This window comes from Centroberyx gerrardi, chromosome 10, assembly GCF_048128805.1.
Source record: "Centroberyx gerrardi isolate f3 chromosome 10, fCenGer3.hap1.cur.20231027, whole genome shotgun sequence".
Classification (NCBI taxonomy): Eukaryota; Metazoa; Chordata; class Actinopteri; order Beryciformes; family Berycidae; genus Centroberyx; species Centroberyx gerrardi.
In genome coordinates, this window is record NC_136006.1 from 29,580,128 (window position 1) to 29,592,831 (window position 12,704).

General features: G+C 41.1%; 2 protein-coding genes across 2 annotated transcripts in view; one reads left to right on the forward strand and one right to left on the reverse strand.

Moving 5' to 3' along the window:
- The first annotated feature begins 1,968 nt into the window (after positions 1–1,968).
- LOC139924717 (protein lifeguard 3-like) lies at positions 1,969–5,718 on the forward strand. Its single transcript, XM_071915841.2, has 11 exons — positions 1,969–2,185; positions 2,295–2,362; positions 2,481–2,545; positions 3,278–3,331; positions 3,430–3,480; positions 3,558–3,597; positions 3,879–3,916; positions 4,060–4,147; positions 4,538–4,633; positions 4,920–4,973; positions 5,569–5,718. The coding sequence occupies exons 1-11, from the start codon at positions 1,969–1,971 to the stop codon at positions 5,716–5,718; spliced, it is 921 nt and encodes a 306-aa protein (XP_071771942.2).
- Positions 5,719–6,253: 535 nt separating this feature from the next.
- Positions 6,254–12,704, reverse strand: part of dars1 (aspartyl-tRNA synthetase 1) — a 31,975-nt gene continuing 25,524 nt past the window's right edge. Inside the window, exons 11-18 of the mRNA XM_071915546.1 lie at positions 11,730–11,864; positions 10,547–10,694; positions 9,373–9,519; positions 8,851–8,893; positions 8,646–8,726; positions 8,420–8,531; positions 7,621–7,692; positions 6,254–6,785 (exon numbers count right to left, since the gene is read on the reverse strand). Coding sequence (XP_071771647.1) covers positions 6,694–6,785; positions 7,621–7,692; positions 8,420–8,531; positions 8,646–8,726; positions 8,851–8,893; positions 9,373–9,519; positions 10,547–10,694; positions 11,730–11,864 — 830 coding nt within the window. The 3' untranslated portion in view covers positions 6,254–6,693. The remainder of the gene's footprint in view (positions 6,786–7,620; positions 7,693–8,419; positions 8,532–8,645; positions 8,727–8,850; positions 8,894–9,372; positions 9,520–10,546; positions 10,695–11,729; positions 11,865–12,704) is intronic.

Below are 12,704 nucleotides of genomic sequence, written 5' to 3' on the forward strand. Positions count from 1 at the left end.
CGAGTTAGTAATAACTAAAAGTAAGTAGTAACCAGCATTATCCACTCTGCACCTCTCCCGAGTGAGTCTGTTATCGCGCATATCAAGTTTCAATAAAAGTTATTGCTGGTAGGCTATAGCTATAACTTTATGTTTTTGGTTGGCATGTCCATAAACTCGTCATTGCCATGTTTTGAAAAAACTGCTGGAAAGATTTTTTTTTTCTCTTGCATGTAGTCTATTTTAAACAAAGAAATATACTAGAATACAATTCATGTTAAGCTGAATTCTACCTCGAGACCGCAGTAGCACGCTCAAAGTTATTAACGGCTTTAATATTTACTTTTATCTCGTGCACCAGTTCATGCCACTTGAATTAATTGGGAGTTAAATTGGCGTAGGCTATGTAATGGAATGAGTATGGCATCAAGCCAGGTTGTGTCTGGTTCTAAATAATTTAGCGACACCTACTGGCAGCACATGATATAAACGATATCAACATGTAGCAGAGAAACACCATGTAGCAGAGACACACCATGTATAGCCTACATTTGGATAGACTTAGAAGGAAGGTGCAATAGGACATGTACAGTATAAGCCCACATAAATGGTGATTTCTTATTTGAAAATGAAAAATAACTATAAACTGATGGTTGCCTACGTGCTTTTTAATGTAGTACCTTATTTCCAAACTCTAAAATTTGTAAAAAAAAAAAAAAAAAAAAAGTGCCTCCACATTTCTGAGAAGCACCAGCAGCAGTGTGTGTTTCAGTGAGCATATCTGGTTACAAAGATGACATCCTCTTGTGGTGCGAGTCTGCAAACCTCCAGGGAGAGAGAGAGGAGCAAAAAGGCACAGCACTCCCATCTCAGTCGAAATCCACGAGGTAAGCAGGCTTGTTTTGCTTTACTTTATATGGAAATACAGAATACAAGACTATAATATGCATGCAGTTTTGTCTGTGTCATTGTTTTCCTCGGCTTGTCCAGGATGAATATATTCTTAGAACGACATGGCTTTTACCAACACTGGCAACCTGGCCCTGAAAATAAATATAGGCCTTTTTTTAGATTGCTTGGTTAAAATATATGTTTTGTAATTGTGTTATTGTGTTTTAAGCACAGAAAACAGCAGTGCCGATGCTGATGAGAGTCGCCAATCTTTTGATTAACTAGTTTACCAGTGTGATCAACCAATCACCGATCTGATCACTGATTGAAATGATGCATATTATGGGTTACAGCACCTCTTCACTGCTGGTCAGAGCCTGATAACTGTTAAGTTGTCACTCACCTTGTACTGAGTGATGCTCACTGAACCATGAAATACTGATCAAACATGGACAACTGTAGGCCAAGTGTATGTTTATATTTAAAAAAAATACAATATTAATTTGTCAATATGTACTGGGTAACGCTTTATTTTCTGGGTCCACATTTTCCTAATAATTTCCTAGAAAGGAACTGTTAATTTCTTGGGAAGTTTCCTGGAAATTACCATGAAATGATGTAGTAGTTATATAGAAAATGTCAGCAGTCTGGTGGAGTCAATAAGTTACTGTCAATTTCTTCCTGGAAGAGTTTCCTGGAAGAACTGCAAAACTATAAACTATTTATTGGAAGTCATTATATATATTATATAATTATATAATATAGTTATTTGATTAATTGATTAATTCCTTCCTCTAATTTCAAATTTTCTATATAACTACTACATAATTTCATGGTTCTACAAAAGAAATGACTAGGTACTTACCAACTACCATTGAACTCTTTCTCTATTTTCACTATAACTAGTACATAATGTCATGGTTCTTTCCTGGAAACTTCCTAAGAAATTAACAGTTCCTTTCTAGGAAAATATTAGGAAATTGCAGACCTGGAAAATAAAGCGTTATGTACTGAATCTCCATTATTCACACATATACACATTGAGTCTGACGTAGCTGTTCTTCACTCATCCCCTCTTTAAGGTGGGCCTACTATAATATGCACAAAGCAGATGCCCCTCCAGCCTACGAGGATGCACTGAACAGCCCCAGGTATGCGCAGCAACAGTACGGCTATGTCGAGCCACCGCCACCGCCACCGCCTTACAGCCCCGATGGGCCCGGGTACTGGGACCAGGCGAGCGCCAGGACGGGCCCTGGCTACCCTCCAGCCATCATACCCACTCTGTCCGCCGGAGTGCTGACGTCTTACCCAGGTCCTGAGGCAATGACACGGGACTTCTGTTATCACAGCCTGGATTTACACGATACAGATTGAGCAGTGTAGTAGCATGTAATCCAATTTAACTCTTACCAATCCTGCAGGAGACATGGAGGCTTTTCTGGGCGCTCAGTGGCACAACACATGGATTCGGCATGCCTTCATCAGAAAAGTAAGCCTTTTCCACTGCTGATTTTGACTGCACATTTCACTGTTGTTCAAAGTGACCATCCTGTTCATCTCATCCACATCCACTTAAATGTTTTCCTTGGTTTTGTGTTCCTGGGCAGGTTTACTTAATTTTGGCTGCACAGCTTTCTGTCACCATTGCAATTGTAGGCACCTTTACATTCGTGTAAGTGTCTCCATTCATCCCAATACAATATCCCACCTGACTGTTACATCGCCTGCTTAAAGCAATATTCCACTTAGTTTTAACATGGGGGTTATTTGGCACTTGACCACCATGAAAACCAGAATATAAACTAATCACCAAGATCAGATGCAGCTAGACGAGTTAGTAGCATTCAGATTTTTACTTCCCATTCATTTGAATGAGGCATGAAAATACACTGAAAACTGACATTTATAACATATATATATATACATTCATAAACAGATTCAACAACAGATCCTGCTACTGTAATTTTCAACTGACTGTGGGTCCAACGTTTTAGAGCGTAATTTCACCAAATAGCATTTTTATTGATAGAAGAGAACATAGCGGAGGATACCATTTAGGAGAGATAGTTCCTGTTTGGGAGACCAGATCTACTTTTATTTTTAAATACTAATTTTAGTGTAAACCAAGAATAAAAATGCAAAATGAGGAGGGACCCATGACTGCTTTATTGTCTTAAAGGCAGGATCTGTTGTTGAATCTGTTCACCAACGTGTTAAATGTCAGTTTTCAGTCTATTTTCGTGGCCTCATTCAAATGAATGGGAAGTAAAAATCTGAACGGTATAAACTCCAAGTCCCAAATAACCCCCATGTTAAAACTAAGTGGAATACTGCTTTAAGGTATCTATTGAATAATAAATAACTGTTTACTCCTGAGTGATGCATTTTGTCTGCCCTGCCACAGTGACCCAGTGAGGCTGTTTGTCATCAATAACCCTGCTATCTACTGGGCATCGTTGTGAGTCGCAGTCTTGAAATAAACACATCGTCAATGCTATTCACTCTCACGCCACGCTGTTTAAAATATAACACTTCTCATGATCTATCTTTCCACAGTGGGGTTTATGTGGTGGTTTACTGCATTGTCATCTGCTTCAAAGAGACCAGGTGAGCATGGTCCCCACCTTTCCTGTGTCGGATTAGAGAATTGTGTTTATTACATATTCATAGCAATTTGTGTTTAGGAGGCGTTACCCATGGAATCTTCTGCTGCTGTCAATATTTGTGAGTAATGTTACTAGCCTGGTTTGTTACATTATGGGTCAGTGGCTTCCGAGTGGATTCATATTTGGATCCAAGACAGAAAAAGTAAAAAAAAAAAAAGAAAAAAAGAAAAATGAACAATCCCTGTAAAAAGTTAAAGAACCCTCAGCTCAGTCCACACATTCATTCCCACACTGTTAGTTTTATAGTGCTGAGCGAAGAGGCCTCCAAGTACTTTATTCTCTGTATACCATTTATGAGACTGTTCGCCTCCATTCATCGATTCATGCTTTATCTTGCAGACTCTCGCCTTGTCCTACATGACTGGAACAATTGCGAGGTTTGTTTGCAAGGTCCTGCCAGAGCAATGCACCCCAGCCACCCAAATCCATTTTGATAATGAAGTTTAACACTAACACACACACACACACAGCAGCGTTGTTTTTGTCTTAATCCTCCACCTCCTTCTTGTATTTTTCACAGCTACTACGACACGAAAGCGGTGTTCCTCGCCATCGGAATAACAGCGGTAGTCTGCGTCGCCGTCACCATCTTCTCCTTCCAAACCAAGGTAGATGGAGCGGTAAACTCTGCCTCTCTGTAGCCCGTGGCTTGTCAGAGGATGTCTTTGTTGTGAGTGTAAGAGAACGCCTTTGTCTCGCATTACAATGGGGCACTGAGTCCTTTAAATATTCATGGATTTTTTCTTTTTTTGGGGCTAAGATGTTATGCGAATCCGACTTCAAATCTGATGTAACTCGAAATGAATAAGTTACATTTTCAGTACATTATGGGGGGGGGGGGGATTGCATTATGCAGCCTCCCCACGTTTGACTTTTTTTTTTACATTATTCAGATTCCTCTCTCATATCGTCCAGACCGGTCTTTCATACGGCCCGGAGCGTGTTCTCTTTGAAGCGCTCACTTTCATCCTATTAATGACTTCTGTTTCTCATCACAGGTGGATTTCACCTCCTGCGGGGGACTCCTCTGTATTCTCTCCGTCTCGCTCATGATCGTCGGGATTGTCACGGCCGTCGTCCTCTGCTTCAAATACGTGAGGGCTCTTCCCTTTTACAATCCCGCCGGGTCGACCCCGCGCTTTACACCAATCCATTCGCTCTCCCCGTGTTTCTAGTAGCAGCTCAGTAGGGAGCATCTGTTTGATTTCATAGAGGCCTTTCTGTTTTTTTCCCTTTTTTTATCGCTGTGAATTATATGTTCCTTGTTCTTTTTGTACTGAGACGACCCAGCACACAAGCGCTTCATTGCACTGTTTGCCCTGTGTATGCTGTGTATATGACAAATAAACACACTTGAACTTCTCATCTGCAACTCAACAGATCCCTTGGGTTCATATGCTCTACGCTGCAATTGGAGCCATTGTTTATACTCTGGTGAGTCTGTGTTCACATGGATTTTTGAACTGGAGAGCTTGGAATTATGAGTTTCTATCTGGTAGAACTAGGGATGGGACGATATAAGATAAGATAAGATAAGATAAGATAGCACTTTATTAATCCCCTTGGGGAAATTCAAGATATGCTCATCTCACGATATGATTCGATACGCGATATGAAGTTCACGATTCAATACAACCACGATAAGATGTAATAAATAAAAGTTCAATGATAAAGTCTGCCACAAATCTTTCTAGCATTGGCTTGCTAGAATGTAAACAACAATTTAAAAATGTCACTACAAAGTGAAAATAATATAATTTGGATGGAGAGTTTGTGAAACTGTGATGGTCAAGCCGTCTCATTTGTGATTACTACAGCAGAATAAAAAGGAGCTAATATCACGATTCATTTTTCTGCCCCACGATACGTATCGTCACATTTTTGTATCGCGATATATTCAATTTAAATATATCGTCCCATCCCTAGATAGAATCTTATCAAGCTCACAAGCTGTCATGCCCATGTTCGTCCTTTTTGACCACTGTGAATTTGCTTTTTATCGTCTTTTCTTTCTTTCTGTCTCTGTTAGTTTTTAGCATACAACACCCAGCTTCTCATTGGAAACAAAGAGCTGGCCCTCAGTCCGGAGGAGTACATCTACGGAGCCCTTTGTCTCTACACCGACATCGTTCAGATCTTCCTCTTCATCCTCCAAATTGGTGGCGCTGCCACTGAATAAGCCCATGATAGTACACAACTTGTCCTACATCATTTTGGCCTCAATGTGTTTGTCATAAAATGGAACGATTCCCGCACACAAGCACAAAAATTAGAACATGTCGCAACCAGTTATCAGTATTGAAAATCACATCTATATGCTATATTTTTTGTCATTAACACTTAAGCACTTTGATTCATCCTTGCACTATAAGAAGCAGGGCAGCGGATAGAAATGTTAAGTCTTTCCTTCGCCTGAACGTGAATGTAGAAATTGATTTAAGCCTTGCATTCTTCTTGGTTGTAAATTAATAGTTTGTCTTGCCCTTCTGCTTCTGCAAGTGGCATTTGAGTCATGTAGCCATCCAAGATTCTACTGAGACTATACTGGAAGGGACATGTAATGTTCATCCTTTAACAGTTGTGTCAACCATAATGTTAATGAATTCCTGTAGTCAAGGTTAAGTGGCCATCAGAAACTGAATAAGACCGAAAACGTGAAAAACATGACACGCACTCCAATAAACATTAATAATTCTAGAGTAGCAGAGAAGCGATTTATGGTTTGAGAAGTCTTTTATTATTCCCGTTTAGTTCTCTAATTACTTACAAAACATGTGTAGTAATCAATACCGGCGTATTGCTAGAGACCTTAATCATTACTCTTAATAGTGCTGATTTAGACCTGTATCAAAGTAGACTGGTATATCTCCATAAAAAAGAGCTAAGACAAACACTGATTTATTGATTAAGAGATGGATTATGTGTGTGCACCTTTACGGCAACATGTCCCTAAATCACCTGCCAACTCTTTCCCATGAATGTCTCTTGTTATTCGTTGTGTCACGTTAGACAGCTGTGCACACCAATCAATAAAGTACACCCTATTGTTACAATACTCCCTCATGCTCTGTGTCTCTCTCTGGATTGTGGATTAGTATTGTTTCCCATGACCAGCGTCGGTGATGGCTGGGGTTCATCCGCGTGGCCGAGGGGCTCAAGGGGTCAGGCGCTTGGGGTCGCGTGGGAACATGGAGGTCTGGCGGATGTTGTGGAGACCCAGGTACAGCATGCACACTCTCTCCAGGCCTGGGAGGGATGACAGCTGAGTCACTCAAAAGGTTCACTTACTGTCTAATTGGAAGTGGCTCTGGATAACAGCGTCTGCTAAATGCCTCAATTGTAGGGCATGTTCACGCTATTACACCTCTTTCAAACTGTCAGCGCCTTTTTTACATTAACGCGGTAATCCATGAAATTCTTTTTTTATTTTACATCTTTATCACTAAGCGCTCATTGCTGTGGTGTTTCTGCACTGCACTTCCCAGAGATCACCTGTCAATCAAACAGTGTGTCCAGCACTGTGACATCTTTTTCCTTGGATTTTCTGTTGATGAAGTTTGAGTTTCTCTTTTCTTTGTCTGTTCAGCCATGGTGGCTATCGCTGCTCATGCTAACTACCCAGTTCTTCTTCTGTTTATTCCAAACAAACTGGAAACATAAAACGCATCACTTCCTGTGCGCCAGAGGATTTTTCTTTTTAGTGTTTTCTAAAGGTGAGGAGGCGGGGTTTGATGGTACATAGGCAGCTGACAGTTTAGGACAGCAACAAGAAGCAGAATGAAAAGTAGTTGGACGTTTCTCCTAAATATTCTAGAGTTGGACATCAGTACCATTTGCTGGTTTAACAGCTAGTCTGTACCGACTTGATGTTTATCAGAACAAAATGCAGCTGAGGCAGAGCTGCTGCAAAAAAAAGTGGAATAGTGTGAATGCACCCTCATGAGTGGTGATACAGAGCATCTGCAGTGTACAATGGTGCTGGTGGCTGCAACCAAAGGCTTATATACTGTATGTCAAGTCAAAAAGCAAAAAAATGGAGTGACATCAAGTAAAAAAAAAAACGGTGTTATATATTGCTTACCAATGCCTCCGCCGCCATGTGGGGGAGCTCCGTACCGGAAGGAATCAATGTACGCCTTGATCTTCTCCAGATCTGTATTACAAAAAAATAAAGTTGGTTCAGTTGTGGTAAAATTATAATGGAGGAATGGAAGAAGATGGGTAATGTACAGTGTGGACGTCAACGTCTTCACAGTGAGGCTTCACTACTGGCTGTACGAATAAATTCCCTTTTCCAACTTCCAACTTTTTCCTCTAAGGCACTATATTTTCAAAGGATTTTTTTTTTTTAGCATGACTCAAACTAATGGCCAATCCAACAAAATCCTGACCACTCTTCTTTTCATAGGCATTGCACACATAAGCACTAGCCATGCTGATGTGTTTCAGCCTGGTTTTGGTGGTCTTCCTCAGAGCGTGTGAGCCTCGGTGTTTTATAGGCTGCTATGAAAGGAAAAAGTCTTTTCAAAGCTGGAGCACAGCCCCTGCTTTTAGTATTTTTTACCTTTATAATATTTTGCACCTTGCACTACAAAGGCTATGGCAGCATAATATCAAGATGCTATTGCCAAAGCAAGACATCCATCATGTGAGAAAAGTGACACGTACTCTTACAAATTGATTGATGGTAGGAAATGAATACAAATTACGGTGCTTTTAAAAGGGTCTGTGAATGTTTCAAGTCATTCCGTCTGGTAAAAATATGACTTTATTATTTTTGTCAGTTACAGGCCACCGTAAGCTGTGCCACAGACCTGTCGATATTCCTACTGGTCACCAATAGAGGTTGATAGAAGTGATAGACTGCTTAATGCCCCTACCGATCTGGTGATGGGTGGCTCTCTCAGTCAGCAGCTGAGCATCGTGGATCCTCTGCGCTCCGGACAGAATCTCCTCTCCCCTCATGAACATGTCGTACGAGTTGGAGTATTTCTGGGGGGAAACAACAGAGAAACATCATCCACCAGGTCAAGGGGTGCGTGCATGTGTGAGTGTGTGAGTGTGTGTGTGGGTGAGAGAGAGAGAGAGAGAGACTGATTGACTTACAATGTCGCTGGGATCAGGCATAGTGTAGAATGGTCTTACAGCCAGTGGGTACTTGTCCAGCACGTAGAAGTCAGTATCGTACTGACAGAGGAAAAGGGGAGGAGTGGGTAAGATTCAAATAGTCAAAGTTTTTGTTTTCATCCCGAAATATTAAAACGAATATCTAAACAGCAACACATAAGCAATCAAACACATTGACCCTTACCTTTTCCTTGACGAGGCGGCCGAGCAGCTTTTCATTCGGTGTACTATGGAACAAAAAAAATAAGAAAGCCATGTAAACTTGTAAACAAACCATGTAACCATGTAAACAAAAGTTTTTACATTAGAGCTTGCATTTGTATGAAATCAGCAACCGCCTCCTACTATCATTTGTTAGCAATGCTAGCACAAGTCAATGGGGTATGAAACCATAACTCTTAACATCACTTGCAAGCAATTCCATGTGCTTCCATAGCTGTAGTAATAGTACGAAAACGTAATAGAACTTGAATGGGATTTTGAAAGCAGTGGTTTCATACCCTATTGACTTGCACTAGCATTGCTAACAAATGCTAACAGGAGGCTGGTACTGATTTCTCAAATGAAACATGTAAAAATGTTTTGAATGTTGTAATAGTGGACATGGTTAGTGATAAATAGGATTGGTGCAAGAAAAGTGATTGTTTTTAAATGATTTCTATGGACTTGTGTGGGGTGGGGGGTGAGGGGTGTGGCGTATTGAGACCTGAGGTCTTCCTCATCGCCCATCTCCACCCCAGCCTGGCGCAGCATGGCCACGCCCTCGGTGTACTCCAGCCTCAGGGTGGGCTCCAGGAACTTGAAAGGCTCGCTGGGATACTGCTTGTTCACCATCTGGATCTCCGTCTGGAAGCTGATATAGACAGACAGGCAAACACAAACACATACAGACATATGCATACATTACAAACTAATAAGCAACGTCCCAAGTTCCCACCTGACAAGTACCAGTAACATTTGTCTCTGGCAGATAAATCACCACGGGTCACCTGCCACACTGGCTGGTAACTTTTTGAAAAGATAACATTTGTTATATACAGTCTTTAGTCTTTGCCTGTTTTCAGACTTTGTCCCTGCTGGCCACCATACACTCTCTCCGACTGTGAGCCAATCAAATCAAAGCAAAACAAAGGCTGTGTATCAAACAGGCTCCAGATTGTCTGCCTGGTATGCTGCTATATACAAAGCAGTAGCATCTAAATTATTGTTAACTTAATCCATTGTAGAAGTGAGTGAGCAAGTTTTAAATTATATCTGCTCTTCTCTTTATTGAACTCACATAGTACCTTATTCTACACACAAAATAGGTAGGTTAACATATTAAATTGTAAGCCAACTCATTACTTAAATTGCTACCAGCCCTTTACACATGCTGCACTATTTAACACCACCAGGGGGCAATAAAGCCATATCAGAACATTGTCTTGTTGGCAGTTGACTTGGAAATCACTCATTTTCAAAATGAGCTGACAGCACATGTGACAACGCTTACATTGGATTCAAAAGCTGAGGGAGCTTTGGCCAAACATAAAATATTTTAACTTTTAGCCATCCTCCGCCTCTGGGTTTCCAACCCAGATGGTGCTTCTGTCAAAATTCAGCTCTTCTTTTGACTAGGAAAACAAAACCTGAGCCTCTTATGGCATGTAATTTGCATCAATAATTTTTAGTGTGATCATCACGTGACTTCACATTAAATTTGAGGATTACAAATGCTCTGTGAATTTGGAAAGTAGGACGAAAACAGTAGAGCCAGGCAGTCTGAGCAGAATGTGCCACCCACTTCCACCGACTCTAGCCAAAGCAGTTTTTTTTTTTCAAATGCCACAATGAGAACAATCTATTAGTGTTGGGCATTAACTGTACCATCCTAATCTTACTTGTCTCTCAGGCCCTTGAAGATCTGTACCATGGTGTCAGTGATGGAGTCAATGACCTCGTGGTAATGGTAGTTGAAGGCCATCTCGATATCCAGACCCACAAACTCAGTCAGGTGGCGGTGGGTGTTGGAATCCTCCGCTCTGAAAACTGAAATGATTGGGATTTAACGTCAATAAGTTCGACATATGCTACTTACAAGGCAGCAGGAAGATACAATTTTGCCTTAAACTCTGACGAGCCAGGGTCGATTCCCAACTCAAGAAGTTTTCATACCATGATCAAAACCTTACCCCAAATTGTTTTAGTCGCTAACTTTTTAATTAAACTTAACTGTGGCGAACAGGTGAAAATGGCCTGTCCAATTTATGTTACTGTCACATATCCTTTCGTGGTGGACTCATTTATTCATCACATTATTCTGTCCACAACGCGCTATCTGCATTTCAGAGTTCATGCTCATTTCTCAATTGTCAAATTTACTGAGTCATGGGTATAACAAGAAATAAGGAACAAGGCAAGAGTACACATGCCATCCCACAGGAATGATGCAGTCACCCCTTCAGTAACAATTACAATCAAGCAGCAATAACCCCCCTACCTTGTATATGTACTACTGTATCTGTAGTTTGTGTATATCTCACTCCCTTTAGGCCATGTACCAAGTTTGGTGTTTATAAGCCAAAAAATTAAAAAACATTTTCAATTCAAAATGACTAAAAAAATCAAATATGGGTAGGTGGATATGTTATATTTCATCATGGGGGACAATTATGGATCAGTATAATGAGCAGATATATGTGGCAAACTGACAGAACAGTAGTTTTGTATAGGAGCTCATATGCACTATGTACTTGTGTTTTCTCCTATATGCATCCAAGCAGATGGTGGTGCTGTTAACTTACCTATAGAGCTGAGGAGCGACTGGTACAGTACCATAAACTCTTTTACAAGTCCCACTCCCACACTAAGCTTTACAGCAGCTCTCACCACTTGTAAAAGCAACAGAGGCCTCTCCAAGTTTAGGGGCCTAAACGCGCGTGGAAATGTTTTTCCAACCTGTCGACTCGGTTAATAGCGAATACCGCTTTATGTGTTTGGATTTTCTTGATACTCTGGCTGCTCGTTGTGCTGTTGGCCGTGAGTGAATGAAAATGAGAGAGGGGGGTGATAGGGCATGCATACCTGGACCAACGCAGAAGACCTTGTCGAAGTCAGCGCAGATGCACATCTGCTTGTAGAGCTGGGGAGACTGGGCCAGGTAGGCGCTGGTTTTGAAGTAGGACACTGTGAAGACGTTGGCCCCGCCTTCGCTGGCAGCTACAAATAAACAATGACAACGTTTAGGTACGATTTTTGCTGCCCCGTAGCACAAAAGGACCATAATATATGTGCAGGGGGTTCATAGGGTTGGTGATCAATACCAGTGACTCAATTATTACTTGGGCAGGTGCTGAGATTTCTGGCTTTCAGAACTCTGTTTTAGAACAAAAACTCCAAAAACACCTACTGGAATGTCAAGACTCTCCCAATCATCATGATATATTACCTCTTCATTGGACGTTCCTTTTGGATCTCTGCTCTAATTAGCTAGTTTAATCATCTGTTGTGAAAATGGGATTTTTTTTTAATGTCAGTTACAAGCCACCGTAAGCTGTGCCAGAGACCTGTCAATGTTAAAATTCCTTGGTCGCTGATAGAAGTCGATAAAAGTAATAGATTGCTTAATGCCCCTTTAATACAAGCTGTAAACAAGAAAGCACACAAGATTGCCTACTATGTTTTTCCAGTCAAAACAAATAGAGGTCACAGTGTTCTACAATATAGGCCCAATTTACGTAATACATCAGCGTTTGCATATTTGACACTGATGTCAGAGATAATCTTATGTCCTCAAAAATAGGGTGAGGGGTGGAGGGGGGTTCACACAGTACACGCTGTTCACTGTACATGCTATGGGTGGTGGCAGGATGGTGTGGTTTTCACGAAAGTACACACACACAGAATGTTGATTCACAGCTGCCGCCAAACTAAAAGGGCGCCGGTTTTGAATTTAGAAAGGTCTTGTGATTGGCTTGTGAGGATAATGAGGATGTGAAAGTGTCACTGGCTTGCACCATAGTTCAGTTTGAGCCTGGGAGACATGTGGGTAGCTGCGGC

Bases quoted from the DNA above. Each gene is read 5' to 3' on its own strand.
- LOC139924717 (XM_071915841.2), top strand. From the start codon at position 1,969: ATGCACAAAGCAGATGCCCCTCCAGCCTACGAGGATGCACTGAACAGC. The intron at 2,363-2,480 runs GTAAGCCTTTTC...GTTCCTGGGCAG, and splicing joins GGCATGCCTTCATCAGAAAA to GTTTACTTAATTTTGGCTGC. The intron at 3,332-3,429 runs GTGAGTCGCAGT...ATCTTTCCACAG, and splicing joins GCTATCTACTGGGCATCGTT to TGGGGTTTATGTGGTGGTTT.